Source organism: Convolutriloba macropyga, chromosome 12, assembly GCF_964194025.1.
Source record: "Convolutriloba macropyga chromosome 12, txConMacr16.3, whole genome shotgun sequence".
NCBI classification, from domain to species: domain Eukaryota; kingdom Metazoa; phylum Xenacoelomorpha; order Acoela; family Convolutidae; genus Convolutriloba; species Convolutriloba macropyga.
The window spans coordinates 52,977,854-53,000,930 of NC_134479.1; the positions used below are offsets into that span (position 1 = coordinate 52,977,854).

At 34.5% G+C, this 23,077-nt stretch overlaps 2 protein-coding genes across 2 annotated transcripts in view; both read right to left on the reverse strand.

Moving 5' to 3' along the window:
- Positions 1-4,414, reverse strand: part of LOC142350543 (uncharacterized) — a 46,751-nt gene extending 42,337 nt beyond the window's left edge. The window contains exon 1 of the mRNA XM_075402392.1: positions 4,301-4,414. Coding sequence (XP_075258507.1) covers positions 4,301-4,414 — 114 coding nt within the window. The remainder of the gene's footprint in view (positions 1-4,300) is intronic.
- The window catches only part of LOC142350263 (uncharacterized), a 484,377-nt gene that overhangs the window by 460,919 nt on the left and 381 nt on the right, over positions 1-23,077 (reverse strand). The gene's annotated exons all lie outside the window — the stretch shown is intronic.

The following is a 23,077-nucleotide window of genomic DNA, read 5'->3' on the forward strand; positions in this document are numbered from 1 at the left end:
CGAAAGTTTTTACTGTGTTTACTAAAGCGTCCAAATAAAAATTTTTCTACACCACTTCTGATTTCCCTTCATAGCTTATTTCCCAAATTGGCGAAAGTTGGCTTGAGAGTTTAGCAAGACAAAATTAGCAGCTGATAGCGAAAATAGTGTGCAAAAACCTAGACGGAAATGCATCAAATGGCGATGAGTTGACCGCGAAATTCTTATGGCGAGTTGATCTTCTTCAATTATGCCAACCTGCACAAACTTGGTTACGAGATTTGATGTGATTATAAAAGTATAAACTCTAATTTGGAGTAACAAATCAACAACCCTTTTTAATACTTTGAGGTCTTTGCCGGTTCGTTGAGGTCACCAAAAAGAAGATGTGGTAGGCACCAAATGCATTCAGATATATTGTCACTAAAAGGCGCTGTTTTTATATTTCTTTTTCATGAACACTTTTTCAATTTGTTGGTTTTCTCAATTGTTTGTCTTTACTGAATTTTCGTCTTCGTTTCGGTTGTGAGATTTTGCTACAGGGTACGACGGTTTTCGTTTTCAAGGACGACACTTTCTTCTAAATTACTTATTTTCTCCTGTCTGTGGCTATGTGTGGCTATGTGCTGTTGAGTTTTTTTAAAAATTTTTTTTGGTTATTTGAGGAAAACAATTCCTCTTCCGTTATAGCCGTGGAGGTGTCAATCTTCTAGATGCTCGAAACGAATATCGTCAGAGGGTGTCACTTTTTTAAGGACAAAATCAATTCGTTATCCAAAGCGTCAAAATTACGCGATGGAAAGTTTTTTGTTTGGGCAAAGCCATTATTTATCAAATCTCTCATTGCCAGTTATATTGACAGTAATGTTTATATGGTAGATCCAGTGATAACAGAGGACAGGATCAAAGAATGTCGAATTTTTGATATAATTTTGATATCAATAATGGAATACACTAAAATCACAGTTTTTACAAAATATTTTTCAAAATGTTAAAAAAAGAGAAAGAACAACTTGCCAGTTATGTGTTATAACTTCTTTGAATAAAACAAAGTATCGCACACAAAATTTTGTTTTAAGAAAACATCCAACACATTTTGCACCTAAGGTAACTAATGAGTTTTTGTTTTAAGGTCCACACGAGTGGAATTATTCTTATTGAGACTATAGTTTTTGAGCACTTGACCCATTTTTTTTGGAAAATCTCAATTCAACTAAAAAGCACGGTTTTTTAGTAATGCGATGATTTTACACAGTTGTATGGAATAACTCAGTTGTAATTAAAATAAAAATAAAAAATAAGGTTTTTCTTAAATAAATCAAAAACTAAATGTGTTTGTTTATAGTTGATTTGTTATGAAAATTTAGCTTGTTTAGCTTTTTCTTATGAAATAAAATGCGTTCAATTAATTTCATCCAGAAAGATTTGTGTGTGTTATAAGTGGGGAAAATTGACAATTTTTTACTCAATGTGGTGGTTTTTCCTTGAAATAGTTTTGACTATAGGTTATATCGTATCAAAAACTAACTTAGATTATAGTTTTCCGAATTAGTTTTCCTAAAATGTGGTGGTTTTTCCTTGAAATAGTTTTGACTATAGGTTATATCGTATCAAAAACTAACTTAGATTATAGTTTTCCGAATTAGTTTTACAGAAAACTTCTATGACAGACGATCAGAAAGAAACAATACCTAAAACCTCAGACAATAAATGTTTGAATGACAGCAATAAGGTTTCAAAAGAAAGAACCAAAAATTTACCAGATTTAGAAATCCCAATACCTTTAAAGATACCTGAAATTTAAACACTCTCAGGTTGATAATGAAATGATCAGAATTCGAAAAGCAATGAAAAAACAAACAAAAAAACTAATTAGAAATAAAACTTTTCTATGCAACTCCAAAAAAATGATAATGAATGAGGTAGAAGTAAATCTAAAAGTGGCGTACAAGTAAAAGATAAAATCTTTAATTTTTCTAAGGTATTCACTATGTTTTCATTGAAGTTTTTACTCGAGAAGAAAAATATATTTTAATATTTTGGTTAGTGAATTATTTTAAAAAATAGCTATAGAAGTATTTAGTGCGGAAAATTACATAGTTTAGAAGAGAAAAAATACAGTGTACAAACATGAAATATGGTCAGCTGATTTAATTATTGAATCATCTTTAATTGAAAATTATAGTAACACTGAATTTCCATTAACAGTTAAAGATATGTTTACCAAATTTGCATGGTCTATATGTTTCATGAAAAAAATTCGGAGTATCTCTAACTAATGGTTTTCAAAACAACTTTATTCGACGGTAGAAAAGCAGAAAAAAGTGTGGATTGATAGAGGCAGTGAGTTTAATAATAAGACAGTTGAATCTGTATTCAAAGAAAAAAATCGAAACATACTCAACAAAAAGTGATATGAAAAAAAATTTATAGAGAAAATTAATAGAACACTATTACGCATAGTCAGTAAACCAAAAATTGTAAATGGTGATGTTGATTAAGTAAATCTATTAAAAGAAGCAATAATAAAAACAATAATCAAAGATAAGCTTCCATCAAGAATGCTGTCAATCCGTCACTTGAAAATGTTACCTGATGATGCACGAAACAATCCTGAAAAGGTTATTTATCTGATTCATTCTAGCAAATCTAAACCGAAACCTAAAGTTGGTTATTATATAGGAAATACTGATAAACGTATTAGTTTTTCAGAAGGATAAAAACTTATTTGAAACAAAGAAATATGTAAATCTAATGAAGTTCTGAGAACGCAGCCACAACAACATAAATTAGAAGATAATATTGATAAGATAATAGAAGGTAAATATTATGAACAAGAATTTTAACATCTGTATTCAAATTTAAAATAGATAGTAAGAATTGTGAAATCACCTAAAAAATAATGACTTGAAACAGATTCAAACAAAGTAAACAACAAACAACAACATCAACAAACAACTTAACAACAAGAAAAGCACACGAACTCTTCTTGAAAGATATTACTAGTATGAATATAAAATGTAATTATTTGATAATAAGTTTTACATCCACCCGTTGATAATAAAAATGCTGTTATTAACAAATACTGTGATTAAAACTTGCTGTCATCTAACAACAATAATGATACATTAAGTAAAAACAGTGAATTGAGAAAAACGGGATTTAAGTGAGCTAAAACGAACATCATTCATTTAGCATCATCTACAATTGATGATCAGACAAAAAGTCAAACTCTCGAAATACGTTTTATTCAGCTAAATTAACCGGGAAATTTACTTAAGCTGACAATAATTTTCTTCAATATTGTTTTGAAGTTGCTAGTGATACCATATACAAATACAATCAACAAAAACATAAGCTTGCAAAATTATTTTTTTAATCAAGAGATTAATAACATTCAACTAGGTGATGAACTTGTTAATACAAGGAGAGATTTAAGAAATCTATATTTAGTAAGAAAAATCTCTATAAGAAAACATATTATATCAATAGTATTAATAATTAAATTAGTTGATAATAAAGAAAGAACAATCAGGATTCGAGATGCAATTTGACTTCAATGAGAAAGACCTTGTAAAAGAAAAAGAATTTTTGTTGCTGAGGAAAATGACACAACCAACAACACCAATTGAAACTATACTAAATCCAATTTTATCTACATTGACAGAATGAATGGTAAATGAGAAAACCTTCGCAAATAATAATTTTCATAGCAGTATGATATCAAAAAGGTATTAACAGGGTTTATATTGAAAAATTTTTGAATTATAGTAGTTGTTATACTCGAGAATGATACGCTAGTCGTATGATCTATTTCAGTTTTAAATCAAGTCACAATTCTCTCAGTGACAAACTATTAATTCACTACGTAAAGGCAGAACTGCGACTAAGCAATTCACTGCCAGCGTAATAGCTGTGCTCAAGGCCACAACTACCTGTCACTGAATTGTTCAAGAGCGGTACGATTGAATGGTTGGTGTATTAGAAGGCTATAAAAATACTGCAATAGACTGTGTATTATTTTACTCTGCTAAGGATAGTCAATGTGATACGTGGGTAACACAGGGTACCACATTTCCCCTCTAGAGGAAAAAAAGAGATTAACATAATGTTTAGAAGAAGATGAGGCTGGGTACTATCCAATAAATTTATGTAATAATGAGGTCAACGTAAGAGTTCTAAACTGAAAGTTTTAACGCAAAAGTTTTTTTGTAAGCAAAGAGTTTTTTGACAATCAGAGTTTGTGTGCCGGAGTTTTGCGTTAAAACTCGGGGGGTTGAAGGTAGCGTTCGGTCTGGTTTTGGAAGAAGATTGCATGTACGTCTGCTCGGATAGTGTCCTCCTCGTGAGCGTGCGGTGCAGGTCCGATGCTTTTGGTCGTGTTATCCCTGCCGGCTGGGGTCGTGGGGATAAGGCTGTGTGGCGGCGAAGCCATGGCCAGAAAGGGATTTACTCTAAGGGAGAGTAGGAAGCGATGCTTGTTCTTTTCATTTGTTTGGGAGTTTGTTCGTTGTCCGATGATCCATCTGATGATGTAAATCCGAAGAGAATGCCTTATTGTTTCGACTTCTTCTTATCTCTTGTGCTACGACGAGTGGATGCTCTGGTGTTATTCGCTGTCAGCGTATCCTTTTGTTGTTTTTGGATGATTGCGATGTCTTGACTTGCATCCGTATCGCAATATTCGTCCGTTTGTTCGTTGGCCGACTCTTGAGAGGATGCTGTACAATGCTTTTTCTTTTTGAGAGAACCTTTCTTGGGGGAAGGTTGATAACATTTTTTGGTCGGGATTTTGATGCGGTCGACTTTCGAGAGGTTGGCTTTTGCCTTTCTGTCAGTTTCTGACGCTTGTGTATCTCTCTTACGGATGGCTCGTTGGCCGAGAATTTTGTTCCTTTTTTCCTGGGCGTGCGACTCCATATATGTAGGAACATTGAATTGTGGTCGCGTACTGTTTTTCTGACCGCGAAAATGATAATCGGGATTTGTCGTTGTTCTGCTGTTCCAATTTTGTCGACGTCGGATTTGTTCAGGACGGTGTCCTGCTGGCCGGGTTCTTTGATGGTGACGGTGGAGTCTGTGGTTTTGACAAGTGATGCCCTTTCTAGAATGGCTTCGTGTAACCCCTGAAGTTGCTTTTTGTTTCGTGAAGTAGCAAGGCTTTTGCGTGGTAATTGAAGTCGCGGGCTATTTCTGGCTTCTCGAATTTGGCCGATTAGAGCTTGATTGTGCGTGGCACTTCGCCTTTGTTGTCTTTGGCTGCCTGTAGTTTTCTTCGCGCTTGGATTCCTGGACTTGAGCGTCGCTATCGAGGCTTTCATCATAACATCGTTCCTCGCTGATTAGTTCCTCCTCGCCTGTGATGTTGTCATCTAAATAGTATTTCAAAGTGTTTGAACAATTTAGATTATCTATATTTGGTTTAGACGTTAAATTTGTTAACCCTTGTTTGCTTTCGTAGTTCGTATGATATGTTTTTGGGGTGCGTTCTTAATATTGATCGGTCTCTGATTGGGATCGAGTTTTATCTACCTGAGCGTAGTTTGACTGTTTGTATTAGACGTTCTACTAGGCCTATTGGACGATGATCTTTGTCCGGGCCGTATATTTGTTCTGTTTTGTATCGTGTACATAGTTGTTGTATTTGGTTAATTTTTAGGCATCTGTTTTTCTAGTTGGGCATTGTACCCATGTTGGGCAGTCAACTTCTTTAAAAAATTTCTATGTTGAGGCCGTTTGCCTTTGTTACCAGTTTGGGGGTTGGGAATTTTGAGAAGCGGTCGATGCAAGTAGAAAGTAAACTTCCCACCCTTGTCCATCAATTACAGGTCCGCCAAAGTCTAGTTTAATTTCTTCGTTTGTTTCAAAACATGGTGGAAGAGGTGCCCAATTGGAACGTCGTGTTATACTTTTTAATTTCCTACCAAATTCACAGGGTCGATATGTTTTGGACTTATTAATCAAGTCGCGGTTGATGAAAGGCCACCATAGCCTTTGGCCCAGTTCGGCTCTTGGGTGAAGTGAAGTTCGAGTGAAGTACATCCATGACCGATTCCTTCAATATGTTTGTTATAGCAAGCTTGTTGTCCACTAATATACAGGCGTTGTTGACGCTGAGGTTTCTTCTTTTGACGTGTTTTTGCTTACTGAGTCTCATACATCGGGCTTGGTCTTCTGTGAGGATACAGTCACTGATATCGAGTAGAACAGTGTCCCTATTTATCTTCGCCCCGATTAATTGGATGTTAAACACATTCTCGAGATGCTTCGGTAGCTGTTGGTCGTCCGTTTGTAATGACGACTTTTTGGGTTTATGGCTAAGGTAACTGCTCATTGATAGAGGTGTTTTCTTTGTGGGGGATTTAACTATGGGGCTGCTAGGATTAATATTTGAATTGTCCAAATTTTGTTGCTTGTTTAGATCGAGCTGTTGTGTAATGGCTGTATGAATTGGCAAATGCTCGGTTGTATTTGTTCGCTGTGTGTCTTTTTTTGTTAGTGACGTCATTATTCGTTGTGCTTATTTGAGACTTGTTTATATTTTGACCGCTGCGTAAGCTGTACTTGCTATGAGTTTGTGGGTTGCTGGTCTTTTTGACGTGTTCATGCTATTGCCTTTAACTTGTTTCGAATCGTTCGACAATTCCACCCTTATTTTATTAGGCCTACCTCTCTGTCATTTGATCTGGTTTTTCTGTAATAGTTTGGAATTGTTCGACGATTCCAAGGGGTTTGATTTAACGTTGATGGAATGATTGTGTGTATTTTGCTCCGTATTGGCGGGTTGGCTATTGTGCTGTTTTTTGGCTTGCCTCTTTTACGTATCAGTTGGAGTGTTTCTTGTATAATGTCCATTTGAGATTTATTCAATTTTCATCATATATACTGAGCGGTTTTGCTGGTTCGGATGGAATTTGCGACATGTAGTCTGCAATACCCATTTTTGTTTCAGCTATATGCTCCATATTAAAATGAATTGGGATTAGCCTATCGTACCACCTGGATAGGCAGCATTGGTGGATGCTACTTGTTCATTCTTTGAGTATTGATAATAGGGCTCTGTGGTCTGTTTGTACAGTAAAGTGGTGTCCTAGTAAGTAGTGTTTGAAAATTTCTAGTGCCCATACTACCCCTAGGAGCTCTAGTTTGTTTATTCTATTCTGTTCTTCTGCTTTATTCAAGAATATGCAATCGTAGGATATTGTTTCCAATCTGTTACGTTTCTTGTTCTAGGACCGCTCCTAGACTTGTTCTCGAGACATCTGTTTTGACTCTGGTCTTCCTTTTTGGTGTAATGAGTGTAAACACTCGTTCCATTGGTCGGAATGAGTGTTTTGGGTTAGATTCTGAATGCACTTTTTTATGGTTTCAAATTATGTTTGGTGGTGATCTGTCCTTAAGTATTTTGTGTCTTTTTGTAGTAAATTTTTGAATTCACGACAAAGGGATGCAAAGTTTGGTATGAGTTTTGTCAGATGGTGGACGCTTCCTAGGATTGATTTAAGCTTTTTGTGATACGTGGGTGGCTTCAAGTTCAGGATTGCCTGTGTCTGAGAGATGATTGGTTTTATAACTTTTTGATCAATTTCGTAACCAAGGCATGTTTTTCCTCTCTTTTGCAAAACGACATTTGTTTAAACTGATTGCTAGGTTTTCTTCATTTAAACTGTCTAGGCAGTTGAATAGTTTCTTCTTATGATTTTTTAAGCCGCTTCCGGTAACTATTATGATATCATCCATTAGGCAGTCATTGTTGTGCATCTGATATTTATTCTTGTGAATTGCTTTACTGATTGTTTTGGAGTCGATTGCTATTTTTATTGATTTGTCTTTCACCACAGAAATGACTTTTGAGAATATGAAAAATTCGTCGCTGCATTTTTCTTATTTGGTTTTGTGACCGCTGTATTGTATTTTTCTGACTTCTTCCTCTACTTGTGTTTCTAGATGTAGTCCACACCTCTTCATTTTTGATGGACAGGGGTACAGTTTGTCTTAAATTGTGACTTTACCTTATGGTTTATGGGCCGTCCTTTTCGGGGGTAAGAATTTTGTATTGAATTGCTACTTCCTCTTTGGTTGTACATGTTTGGGGTAGGTCGATTGAATTTATGCTCTTACCGTCTGAGTTCGGGGAGTCGTGTTGCTTGAGGTGTATTCCGAGCGGTTTGAACAAATCTCTGCCCACAATTGCTCGATGCTTGTTGTGGACTACTATGATGTCCGCGCGTCCATCCTTCCACCCGTTGCACTCAATGTCGCAGTAATGTGTCCCTAGTTTCTTTATCGGGGTGAATGTGTAGCTCCTTAGTTGAACTGGATTTATTGTTCTGCTCCACCACGTGTGGCTTTCTCTCGCCTCTATGTCCTTCGCCATTTCTTCGGTGACAATGCTGGCGGAACTTCCTGAATGACCCATGACCCAGAATTTGCTATGTCCTTACTGTATTTGTAACTTTGATGGTGTTGTTGAGTCATTTGCGGTGTCCATCATATTTACTGAGTAGTCGTTTGCGGAGTCATTTTACGTCAAACGAATTTCGGGTTGAGTGAGATCATGTTTATTTCTCTGATCGAGATTCTTTGACTGTTGACTTCTTTCACGGATCTCTGTGAGTGTTGTCTCTTTAAGTTACATCTACAGACCTTTGCATAGTGATTTTTTTCTTGGTTCTGCGGCACGTATGACCGATTGGTTGGCGTTTTGCTCCATGATTGATATCCCATGGCTGTCCGCAGTTCCTGCAATTATGAGTGGGGTTCATGTTGTTGTTATTCATTATTCTATTGTTTCCTCTGGTTACCACGGGGTGTTGTTTGTGGTCTGATCGAACCACGGTATTGTGAACTAGAAATTTCCATAACTGGTTCCTCCAGGCCAATGAATGGAGTGGTCGATGCTTCTACTGGTTGTCTTGTTTGGATAGCTAGCTGGCTTCTTATGCCTAATTCGATTATCACAGTTAGCTCGAGGGTCTTTTCTGGAGCAAGTGTTGTTCTCAACAGCTCCTTTTGTATCTGCTGGTCTATCATATTCGCGGTGAATATATCCCTCAGTAGATCGTCTTCCAAGTGGGCTAGCTGACAGTGTTCGGCTAACAATTTTAGTAATGAATGGAGCTGTTCCATTGTTTCTCGGCGGTGTTGTCTGCGGGTCAGCAGCAAGCACCTATCAAAAGTGACTTTTCTGGGGCGGATGAACGTTTGCTCAAGCTCGTCCCATATCTCTAGTGTCGACTTGATCTCCACGTTTGTATGGAGGAACTGTCTTTGGTGCCTTTTTCGTCCTTCAGTTCCGAGGCTGAGATAAATAAATGAATTGGTTTTTCTATCTACCACGTACCATAGCTTATTGCAGCACGAGACTCCTAATCTGTCAAAATGATGACACTCGTTTTTCCATTTTTCTATGACCTGGAGATACCTCGTTTGTCGTTCGCATTCATTGTTTGTGTTGAATTGTGGACTGGTTGCACTTCTACGGGTGGGGGGGGGGGGTAAATGACTGCAGTTGGACTCTCTTGGAGTAATTCATCTAATTCGATGTTTGTCGCAGCGACGAGAGCCACTTGAGTTGACTCCTCCCTTTCTCCCATGGGATTGGAGGGTTACTGCTAGGCTTATCCCAGAGCGGTTCAAGGCCTAGTGCCGTGCGTCCTTTCGAATCTGACTGCGCCATGTTATACACGCGAATGATACGGTAGTCGTATGATCTATTTGAGTTTTAGTCACGTCCAAATACTCTCAGTGACAAACTGCTAGTTCACTACGTAGAGGCCGAACTGCGATTCACTGCAACGTTGTAGCTGTGCTCAAGGCCTCAACTACCTGTCACTGAATTAGTCAATCGTGATACGATTGAATGGTGGGTTCAACAGAAGACTATAAAGTAGAATGTGTAGACTATAAAGTGTAAGACTGCAGTAGAATGTGTATTAATTTGCTGCACTGAGGGTAGACAATGTGATATGTAGGCACCAAATGTTACCAGAGTAGTACTAAAAAATAAACTGACATAGCAGAGGTAAGGTGAATTATATTATCATCAAAAGCAGCAACCGCAACAACGAGATCAATTGTATTAACTGGTATAGGTTTAACTTGATCTATATCATCAGATTTTTCAACAGCAGCCCTATGTGGTAATTTTTCAAAAAAATAAAACTAAATGATTCAAGAAAAAAAATATTCGCAGATGTTTATTCTAACTAAAGAGTTTAGTGATAAGTGAATAAACTGTATACTAAGCCAATGAAAGATGTTGAAATAGATAATATTTAGTATAATAACTTGGTTCAAACATATGGAGATTATAAGAAGGGAAAGATAAATACCGCTAATTAGTTTTTACTAATTAGTGGTATTTAATAATAGTAAAATTTTTAATAACGATAACCATATTATCAGAAATAGTAGAAAAACCAATAAAATTTAATCTTAATACGAATGCTATAGTTAATTTAGATTCCAATATAGTTTTTGTTATTTTGTGTTGATACCAAAATATAAACCATTACGTTTCTGAACAGGTTTTATACCAGCACGAGTGGCATCAACTTTTCAAATTAGTTGTAGGTGATAAAACCTTATTTTGATTTCTAACTGCTAGTGATGTTCTCACAAAACTAGTTCTTTCTAATGCTCTGAGTGGAATTCTAGCTACTTTGTTTCCGAGGTTAGCAGCAACTTTACCAACATTTTTATAAAAATATTTCAAACCTTCTTAATTAATAAAAAAGCATCAGCTATGGTAATTGATTTGTTTGTATTACACTAAGTACATACACCGTTTAGCATCTAATGACTTGAACAAAAACCAAAGCCATAGACAGTAAAAGTACCAGAAAAATGTATACCACCAACACAATATAGAATTGTTTTAAACTCCTTAAGATGTGACATTTTAAGATATTAACGATGAACATAACATAGTATAATGCCATTGTTATGGGCTCACCAAATTCCTAGGATTGATTTAAGCTGTTTGTGATACGTGGGTGGCTTCAAGTTCAGGATTGCCTGTGTCTGAGAGATGATTGGTTTTAAAACTTTTTGATCAATTTCGTAACCAAGGCATGTTTTTTCTCTCTTTTGCAAAACGACATTTGTTTAAACTGATTGCTAGGTTTTCTTCATTTAAACTGTCTAGGCAGTTGAATAGTTTCTACTTATGATTTTTTAAGCCAACTCCGGTAACTATTATGATATCATCCATTAGGCAGTCATTGTTGTGCATCTGATATTTATTCTTGTGAATTGCTTTACTGATTGTTTTGGAGTCGATTGCTATTTTTAATGATTTGTCTTTCACCACAGAAATGACTTTTGAGAATATGAAAAATTCGTCGCTGCATTTTTCTAATTTGGTTATGTGACCGCTGTATTGTATTTTTCTGACTTCTTCCTGTACTTGTGTTTCTAGATGGAGTCCACACCTCTTCATTTTTGACGGACAGGGATACAGTTTGTCTTAAATTGTGACTTTACCTTATGGTTTATGGGCCGTCCTTTTCGGGGGTAAGAATTTTGTATTGAATTGCTACTCCCTCTTTGGTTGTACATGTTTGGTGTAGGTCGATTGAATTTATGTTCTTACCCTCTGAATTCGGGGAGTCGTGTTGCTTGAGGTGTATTCCAAGCGGTTTGAACAAATCTCTGCCCACAATTGCTCGATGCTTGTTCTGGACTACTATGATGTCCGCGCGTCCATCCTTCCACCCGTTGCACTCAATGTCGCAGTAATGTGTCCCTAGTTTCTTTATTGGTGTAAATGTGTAGCTCCTTAGTTGAACTGGATTTATTGTTCTGCTCCACCACGTGTGGCTTTCTCTCGCCTCTATATCCTTCGCCATTTTTCGGTGACAATGCTGGCGGAACTTCCTGAATGACCCATGACCCAGAATTTGCTATGTCCTTACTGTATATGTAACTTTGATGGTGTTGTTGAGTCATTTGCCGTGTCCATCATATTTACAGAGTAGTCGTTCGCGGAGTCATTTTACGTCAAACGAATTTCGGGTTGAGTGAGATCATGTTTATTTCTCTGATCGAGATTCCTTGACTGTTGACTTCGTTCACGGATCTCTGTGAGTGTTGTCTCTTTAAGTTACATCTACAGACCTTTGCATAGTGATTTTTTTGTTGCTTCTGCGGCACGTATGACCGATTGGTTGGCGTTTTGCTCCATGATTGATATCCCATGGCTGTCCGCAGTTCCTGCAATTATGAGTGGGGTTCATGTTGTTGTTATTCATTATTCTATTGTTTCCTCTGGTTACCACGGGGTGTTGTTTGTGGTCTGATCGAACCACGGTATTGTGAACTAGAAACTTCCATAACTGGTTCCTCCAGGCCAATGAATGGAGTGGTCGATGCTTCTACTGGTTGTCTTGTTTTGATAGCTAGCTGGCTTCTTATGCCTAATTCGATTATCACAGTTAGCTCGAGGGTCTTTTCTGGAGCAAGTGTTGTTCTCAACAGCTCCTTTTGTATCTGCTGGTCTATCATATTCGCGGTGAATATATCCCTCAGTAGATCGTTTTCCAAGTGGGCTAGCTGACAGTGTTCGGCTAACGATCTTAGTAATGAATGGAGCTGTTCCATTGTTTCTCGGCGGTGTTGTCTGCGGGTCAGCAGCAATTACCTATCAAAAGTGACTTTTCTGGGGCGGATGAACGTTTGCTCAAGCTCGTCCCATATCTCTAGTGTCGACTTGATCTCCACGTTTGTATGGAGGAACTGTCTTTGGTGCCTTTTTCGTCCTTCAGTTCCGAGGCTGAGATAAATAAATGAATTGGTTTTTCTATCTACCACGTACCATAGCTTATTGCAGCACGAGACTCCTAATCTGTCAATTTGATGACACTCGTTTTTCCATTTGTCTATGACCTGGAGATACCTCGTTCGTCGTTCGCATTCATTGTTTGTGTTGAATTGTGGACTGGTTGCACTTCTACGGGCGGGGGGGGGGGGGGTAAATGACTGCAGTTGGACTCTCTTGGAGCAATTCATCTAATTCGATGTTTGTCGCAGCGACGAGAGCCACTTGAGTTGACTCCTCCCTTTCTCCCATGGGATTGGAGGGTTACTGCTAGGCTTATCCCAGAGCGGTTCACGGCCTAGTGCCGTGCGTCCTTTCGAATCTGACTGCGCCATGTTATACACGCGAATGATACGGTAGTCGTATGATCTATTTGAGTTTTAGTCACGTCCAAATACTCTCAGTGACAAACTGCTAGTTCACTACGTAGAGGCTGAACTGCGATTCACTGCCAGCGTTGTAGCTGTGCTCAAGGCCTCAACTACCTGTCACTGAATTAGTCAATCGTGATACGATTGAATGGTGGGTTCAACAGAAGACTATAAACATACTGCAGTAGAATGTGTATTAATTTGCTGCACTGAGGGTAGACAATGTGATATGTAGGCACCACATGTTACCAGAGTAGTACTAAAAAATAAACTGACATAGCAGAGGTAAGGTGAATTATATTATCATCAAAAGCAGCAACCGCAACAACGAGATCAATTGTATTAACTGGTATAGGTTTACCTTGATCTATATCATCAGATTTTTCAACAGCAGCTCTATGTGGTAATTTTTCAAAAAAATAAAACTAAATGATTCAAGAAAAAAAATATTCGCAGATGTTTATTCTAACTAAAGAGTTTAGTGATAAGTGAATAAACTGTATACTAAGCCAATGAAAGATGTTGAAATAGATAATAATTAGTATAATAACTTGGTTCAAACATTTGATGATTATAAGAAGGGAAAGATAAATACCGCTAATTAGTTTTTACTAATTAGTGGTATTTATTAATAATAAAATTTTTAATAACGATAACCATATTATCAGAAATAGTAGAAAAACCAATAAAAATTAATCTTAATACGAATGCTATAGTTAATTTAGATTCCAATATAGTTTTTGTTATTTTGTCGTCCTGATACCAAAATATAAACCATTACGTTTCTGAACAGGTTTTATACCAGCACGAGTGGCAGCAACTTTTCAAATTAGTTGTAGGTGATAAAACCTTATTTTGGTTTCTAACTGCTAGTGATGTTCTCACAAAACTAGTTCTTTCTAATGCTCTGAGTGGAATTCTAGCTACTTTGTTTCCAAAGTTAACAGCAACTTTACCAACATTTTTATAAAAATATTTCAAACCTTCTTAAGTAATAAAAAAGCATCAGCTATGGTAATTGATTTGTTTCTATTACACTAAGTACATAAACCGTTTAGCATCTAATGACTTGAACAAAAACCAAAGCCATAGACAGTAATAGTACCAGAAAAATGTCTACCACCAACACAATATAGAATTGTTTTAAACTCCTTAAGATGTGACATTTTAAGATATTAACGATGAACATAACATAGTATAATGCCATTGTTATGGGTTCACCAAAGTCAAAGAATGTAATTAATTAAAATTTATCTTAAAACGAAAACTACTACTAAACTTGCAATTACTCAATCAATCTATTTAAAAAATGTCGGTATTATCTTCGCTAACAATTTTTTAAACTTGCTGATAGTAATACATAGATTTATCGTTATTATTTCGAATACCTGTATCATCAAATGTGTCCATTGCAATCCTGTTTTGCTCTTTTGCATTGTTTATTTGTTCTTCTATAATATATTCACTTTTATCAATACTATAATTAACTAAACGTTTACTTTTAATAATATGTATAATGTATAGCATTATTATAGTCATCAATATCAATCCGATTTTTATTAGCACTTTTAATTACAACATTTTATTTTTCCTCCTGCTCACCTTCAATAGAAATATAACGATATATTTTAGTTTTTTCGAAACAGTTTTTGATTATAACATCCTTTGATATTTCATCTTCCGTCATAATTAGTTCACAAATACTTACTAAATCACTAACTTTTTTCATGTGAAATAAATAAATTTATTGTTATAATTAGTGAACTAAAAGATGATGGAGGATAAAATACCAAAAATTGTTTCAATAGAAATTTGTCTGGTAAAAGCTAAAGCATGTCGTTACACTACTATTAAAGGTGAACAGGAGAAAAAATTATTTGGTGTAAACAAAAGTGCTATTAAAAATTAGATTGATATTGCTGATTATAAAAATGCTTTACGTCATAATAAAATAAACTTTTAGTTAATTATATTTTGGTTGAAGCAAACTTATTATTGAAAAAAAATCAATCCAAAAGAACAAAATAAGATTGCTATGGACTCATTTGATGATAAAGGTATTAGAGAATCAAAATGGTAAATTTATCTTTTACTATCAGTGAATTCGACACAATTTTTTAAACCTACTACCTCCAGGAACACTAATTTTTACAAATCTACTATCTGTATAATTAAACTGATATGTACTAGATAAATATTTATCGAAGTTATCAGTTATCGCGTTGCAAAAAATAACTAACGAATGCTATAGTTAATTTAGATTCCAATCGTTTTTTTGTTATTTTTTCCTGATGCCAAAGTATAAACTATTACCTTTTTGAACAACTTTTAAATCAGCACGAGTGGTAGCATCTTTTTAAATTAGTTGTTGATGATAAAACCTTTTTTGGATTTCTGATTGCTAGTGATGTTATCACAAAACTAGTTCTTTCTAATGCTCTGAATGGACTACTAGCTACTTTCTTTCCAAAGTTAACAGCAGCTTTACCAACATTTTTAGAAAAATATTTCAAACTTTCTTAATCAATAAAAAAGCATCAGCTATGGTGATTGATTTGTTTTTATTACACTTAGTACATAAACCGTTTAGCATGTAATGACTTGAACAAAAACCAGAACCATAGACAGTAATAGTACCAGAAAAATGTCCACCACCAACAAAATATTGAATTGTTTTAACTCTCCAAGATGTGACATTTTAAAATATTAAAGATGAACATAACATAGTATAATGCCATTGTTGTGGGCTTAACAAAGTCAAAAACTGTAATTAAGAAAAATTTACCTTAAACAAAAACGAAAACTACAACTAAACTTGCAATTAGTCTAACATTAGCTTGCGAATTAGCTAACAATTTTTTTAAAACTCACTGATAGTAAAATAGATTTATCATTATTATTTCGAATACCTGTATCAACAAATGTGTCTATTGCAATCCTGTTTTGCTCTTTTGCATTGTGTATTTGTTCTTCTATAATATATTCACTTTTATCAATACTAAAATTAACAAAACGTTTACTTTTAATAATATGTATAATGTATAGCATTATTATGGATCCAAACAACCCGAACAAAATAAGATTGCTATGGACTCATTTGATGACAAAGTTTTAGAGATTAAAAATGATAATTTTATGTTTTACTATCAGTGAATTCAACAAAATTTTCAAATGTACTACCTCCAGGAACACTAATTTTTACAAATGTACTATATGTATCAGTAATCTGATAGGTACTATATAAACGTTTATCGAAGTTATCAGTTATCGCTTTATAAATGAAAAAATTAGCTTTTTCTACTATTACCAATCCTATATTTTTTAAAAATATCTAATTTCTCTTTACTCTTAGTTTTATGTACAGCAGCTAAATCTACCCTTAATGGTACACTATTTTTGAATTTTTTATATATAACTAATTTACAAAGTCTTGCAGTAATTATAATAGTTTCTATATCGTGATACTTACAAAAAATTTTTTCGTTTTTTTCAAAAACTGCATTAATCGTTAGTTTGGTTCTTTTCTTTTCTGTATAAAAAACTACTAAGGTCAATAGCGCTGTCATGTTTGACTTTTGAGTTTCAACATGAATTGTTTATTAGGTTTTTTAATGCCCATAATTATTATCTGAAACAATTAAATTGATCCATGTTTTATTTTTATTTTTCGGGGAAAATAGGTATTTAGTCGTTATTTTTGTAACACTTTATTATACTTTACGTAATAAGAATGAATATACTCTTTATTAGAAATTGACGATGTATAATTTAAAACATAACTTTCTCAAAATTCATCAGTGGGTAATGATTGTACTATCGCTGATTAACCTATGGAAGTAAAATCGAATTGTTTTCGATAATTTTCTTTTACATTATATCCATCTAATGTTTTTCTCTTCTTACTTTCAACATGACAGTCACCTGAAACTGATGCTAACCTTACTCTAATACAAATCTGAAAGGTACATAAATACCAAGTGAAAAAATTTTTTTATAAAATTTCAGATTTACACTAGTATATTTTAAGTCGCATAACTATGTTAAACAAGGAGTAGAATAGGTATAAGCAATACAATGATATTCTAATTTTATATATTTAGATAATTTTCAAAAAAAATCAACCAATAATAATACGTCAGTTTTTAAGTATATTATTAGGTACTCTTTAAATTATTAAACCCTATATCATTCCAATCATCAATAGCTTGCTTATAATCATCGTCACTGACACCACAATTATGAATCTTCTTTGACTCTTCTTCACTAGGTAAAGTAGCATTAGAAAATTTATCTAAACTATCAAATCGTTCATAAAGAATTCATAAATTTTCTTCTTTTGAATTCATGTCTATTTAATTTTTATATTCTTCAATACGTAATCTCCTGATTATCACAACCACATGAATGAAAGAATCTAAACATGTCCAATGTTTTCTGTATAATGTAAATCTATACTGATATAATTTTCATCAGTTTTTGCTAATACTTCCCTTTTTATAAAATTTTCAGCTATGTTCCTGATTAATAGATGATTATCATAATTTGACCATAGTAGAAATATAATGGTACAGCAGTATCTTTAGCTTGAAGTTTACGATTATTTGGACAATAACATCTAATTCTACAATTTAGATGATAATGATCTTTTACAATGTCATCTAATCATCTAATTTTTCATTCCAACATTTACAATGTTTTGTTAATGGTGTATTTGTACTCTCATCTAATAATATATATTTTTATCTATATCTTTCAATAAATTAATATAATAAATAACTCTCTTAACAAACCAATTGATAACATTCCACTAGGCTAGGTGGATCTTCAAAATTATTAGCACAACAGTTTTCATATTCACTTTCTAAAATATTCAATCATTCAACTTCAACATACAATTCATTAAGAGTAGAAAAATACACCATTTACAATCATACATCCACAATGAGCGATCATAGTAAATGGAATTGTTCTTATAAAGATAATTATCAAAGTTTCAGTGTGAATCTTGATGAAATGTTCACGTTTCAGTCACACATAAATCTAAATGTTTATTCAATGCATGTCCCGTTTGAAATGATGTTCAACATTTCAAACATGGATAAAACTTGGATGAAATTTTTGAACAGGGATGAAATGATTTACGTAATAAGAATGACACATCTTTTCATAATACAAAATGTTCATTATACTTTGCATACCTTAGGTGGTATAGCACACTGTTGTCGTTTTAAGATCGACTTCGGTGGTTTGTTCTTCGATTAAGTCTTTGTTATGATCAGCGTCTTAGAAAAGGACTATTGGATTACTTTGAGCGCGTTGGTTCTATTTTTCTCCGTTCTTTTTTTCTATTTCAGATTCGGAGTAGTTGTTAGCTGGCTGCGGATGAGTGACTGCTTTCTATAGATGCAAGTTTTCTTTTGTTATGTTTGTTGTGCTGTGTGGAAATTTGCTTAATTAAATTTTTCATTGATGTTATTTTTTTAAAGGTCTCGCTCTTGACTGCTTATCAGCTGGGCAATGAAGGCTGCAAATACATCCATCCGCTCCACAATTTTTTTTGCAGTTTGAATTGTCAGCTGAGACTGTTTCGGGTTCTATATTATGTGAAACTTGTTTTCTAATTTATTGGAAGGGCAGTTTTGCCGGGGTTTCTGTCAAAAGAGCTTGATGTTGCTACTAATGTCTAGTTTGCTTGCACTCTCTTTTTTCCTTATCGATACATTTATTTTCTTATTGTTGAATTTCGTAAATGAACTTTTTTTTTTGCTTCAGGTGGGTTAGTTTTAACGACTTTTTAAGTTCGACGTTTGTGAGCCCAAAAGCCAACCTGTTGACCATGGTGACTCTATGCCGCACACTTTACCATTGAATATCAACTTGGTTCAACTTTGATGAACTTTGGTGTCAAGTGGGAGTCAACCGTGGAGAGTTTTTGGGTTGATTTTGTGAGCTTTTAGGGCCATAGTGGGGTCATTTATGGTACGCCATTAGGGTGCAGTTTGGTTAATATCAGGGTGGACTTAGCGACTTTTACAGGTGAAGTGTTGTCAAACTCAATGAATTTTAGGGCCGACTTGGTGCAATATTATGGTCAACTAGAGTCAATTTTTGTGCCCTTTGATGTCGATTTTTTGTGTTTTTGGAATCAAGTAATTCGACTTTGGGGACCTTTGGGGCCGATTCCTTGAATTTTTTCGGGTAAATTGTTGTCATTTCCTATCTTTTTGGGGTCGATTTGATGTCCCTTGGCTCAACTGGTGTAACGCTGAAGTTGGTTGGAAGAGACTGCCGCGAGGTTTGGTAAATTGGAACTGAGTGCCTGTTTGCAGGGGCTCTGGTGGAACGTCGCCGTTGACTGCAAGAGGCTGCGACAATGTCCTATTGACTAGTACTAAAAGGCAGTTTGCCGGAACGCCGCGAAAGTCCGCTGCTGTATACTAATGAAGGTGACTTGCAGAAGCTTCAATTTTGTCCGGTTGGCGGGAATGAATTGGCTGGCTGCTGGGGTGCTGTATTTTTTGTGACATTTTTCACCGCACCCAGAATTGTAGTCGAAAAGTTTTGCAATTAAAAATAAAAAAACTTCAAGCCTCAAGCTAGAGCTTTGTGAAACATTCACTTTTTTTTCAGATTTATTACCTTCATAGAGACTGTTTCCGTTACTTACGATCGGGTTTGAATGAAATGATTGTAATTACCTTTATATAGGTGCGGAAACTGGTCTCCAGAAGGTTTCATAAAAATTTGATAAAAAGGTTTGATATAAACTTAAAAAATTCCTGTCTGTCAATACATGTAGTTGTCACACCTGTCATCAACTTTATCTGATGCTGTGCTCGTACTCGTTTTTTATTCCGATTCAAATTTTTCTAATCTTTTTTAGCAATAGCTTCTTTTTCTTATTTCGCTATGCAAAGGTACAGCTGTCCAATTCTGCATTTGTGATGTCATTGATTAACGGCTGTTCGACAACTACCATTAGCTGTGGTTACTTTTTCGAGGAGCACCATAATAACAAAGAAAAGTTGCTAAATTTAGTCGGTATATCTGCGTTTTATCTTTTTTCTTCTGTAGCCTTGATATTTTATGGAAGCTTAGCCAGAAATCAACTGTCTTCTACGTTTTTGTGTCTTTTCTATTGTTTGAGTTTAAGTTATGAGAGAGCCAAGTTTTGGAAGCAAGTTCTACCATATCTTAGTGGCAACGTGCACGTTAGAGATCACAGAGTTTAATGTTGATATGCTAAACTGTATTTTTAGGCAGTGAACTTTGTACGATCGCTTATACCGTGAAAAGAGTGGTAACAAAAGACAGCCCAGCCCATCATGCGTGCATTTTTTTTGAATAGTCGATTTTTGAAATTCATCTTTGTCTGGGATTCACTTAGGTTAAAAGTTTTTTTGATCATCTGTGTGTTTTCCCTAAATCTATTCACCTTTTCAAAAATTGCTGTTTTGTTATCACTTCGAATTGCTAAATAACAATAGAAAATGCTCCATAACGTTATTGTTGTCATTTTTGCATAGGACAAAAAGGCTGTTGACAATTTTAGCTTGACAATTATTGTCAAAACAACAGATCAGCTAAATCCGATAATTTTTCACCCGTGAACAGTCTGAGAAACTGCTCAAGTAACGTTCCGGGCACAAACGAGACTTTTTGAGCATGTACAATTCTATTGAATTGTTTTTGTTAGGGCAATTTTGCTATAGATATTTGTTTTTTTAACATTTCAATTTTTTTTCTTTTCATTTCACGGTGATGTTCAGACTTTGAAGGTTTTTTTTGCAGAATAAGGTTATTAATTGGAGTAATTACAGCCCCTCAGAACGATAAAACAAAACGACTTGTGTGGTTTTTTATTATTTTTTCACAGGTTTTTGAACTCCTTGATGTCAATGGCAAATCAAATTGGTTAAGGATTTTGATCGCACTTAGTAATTTGAATAACTGCTTGGAAAATCAAATGGGATATTCGTGTTTGGACTTCTCATATTTTAGAGATAATTTTCTTCACGTGCTGCATATGAGTTCTGTTACCGGGTTAAACTGACTTTTTAGCTCGCTCCAGAGAGAAACTATTAAACATGTTATAGCTGTAAACAAACTTTAACTTTTGAGTTGAATTATTTACAACAAATGATTTCTATTTCCTTCACATCAGGTTTTGATAATTTTGTTTGGGTTTTTGAGTTTGAAAAGTGCTTTTCTTCTTCTCCTCTTCTTTGTCAATTCTTTTCCTCTTCTCACGCAAAATTTCAAAAGAAATATCAAAGAGGCCTAAGATAACCGTTATTGTATTTTCATTGAATTGCTGATCATTTTGACTCTCAAATGGTTTTACAATATTTTTTAGCTTTGTCTTCAGTTTGTATGTCTTTTTAGTTTTTAATTAGACTCGCTCTGAACCGGGCATCACTTGTTTCCTATAGATGCGTAGATAATCCTGTATAAAATTTTCACTTGATAGCTAAAGATTGATATTCTTTGAAGTTATTTTGTTTTAAACCAATATAAAGGGTTTTATTCTTTTTCCCATCCATCATGTCTTTCTTGTGAACATTTAGCTTAATAGAAATAAAGGTATCATTATTAACAGTACATAGATCCGATCTAACAAAAAAAATGGATCCGATCCAGCAAAAAACACTCTGTGAAAAGATTGCGAAATTTGCTCAAAAGTTTTTTTTTATTATTTGCAAATTATTAGCATACTATATTTAAAAATTTATCGATTAAAAAATATAAACAGTAAGATCTCTAAAATGTTACATACTCTGGATACTTTCATATTAAATGTAGTTTCGTTTGTCGTTTTTTTTCCAAATCAATGACCTTTTGTATTCAACTATCAATTTATTATTCGACCAAAGTTGACAAATTATATCCAAAGACAAATCATGCTTACCACTGCTATTACCAAAAAAACTCACCAAAACTGTGCGAATCAACATGCAGTGTACCGTGATCTACTACCACGTATATTTCACTACTGAACTATTGCATAACAACTATATAGCTGTAAAAAAACTGTACTAAATGAGATTTCTTCAATTATGATTCTCCATCAGTATGCCTAGGCAAAATCCCCAGAAAAAGTTTAGACTTTCCAATCTAAGCTCGGTGAAAAGTGACATCTCAACAATTTATTCTGAATCCCACGCCATTCCTACAGGTAAATACGACCAAACTCAATTATAAGATACTTAATTCTCTTTCCGTATTTATTTGGAAAATTTTTTTTGCTAAGCTATTCATTTACGCACTTGATTAACCCCTACCCCTCCTGAGCTTAACCATCGTGGAATATTAAAAGCGGAATGTATTTCTATTATGATTATCATTAAATCAGAGTTAGAAGACATACTGTGAAATTTAGACTGATTTAGTAGTGAAATACCCTCGGTTGACTCTGATCCATTAAAGACTCTTACTTCATCAGAGCCTTCCATTTGCCTCGCTAAATCTGTCTGAAAAGTCATCTGATTTGCATTTCTGATATTTAAAGAAGTATCTCTTCAATTTGAGGCAAAAGAAGATTAACACTGCCAAACCCACCAACAGAACACATGCGGCTAACACGATTAATGCAATAAGAACAGTTTGATCCATATCCTCACTCCTGCAATCAAACCTGAAACAAGTGAAGGACATTTTTGGCACTGTTATCAAATAGGTCGGCTCTCAAACCTTAAGAAACTAAAGTTGTGCCAATTCAGGACTGTTTTCTCAAAGCTGATTTGTTCAAAACTACCACTTAAATTAATCTGTTGCAAAAGTATGGCCACACAAACCATGTTATTGTGCTTGATAATTAAAATATATAAAACTAAAAACAATTTAGAGTTTACATGACTATATATTGTGAATATATATATATATATATAATATATATATATATATATAT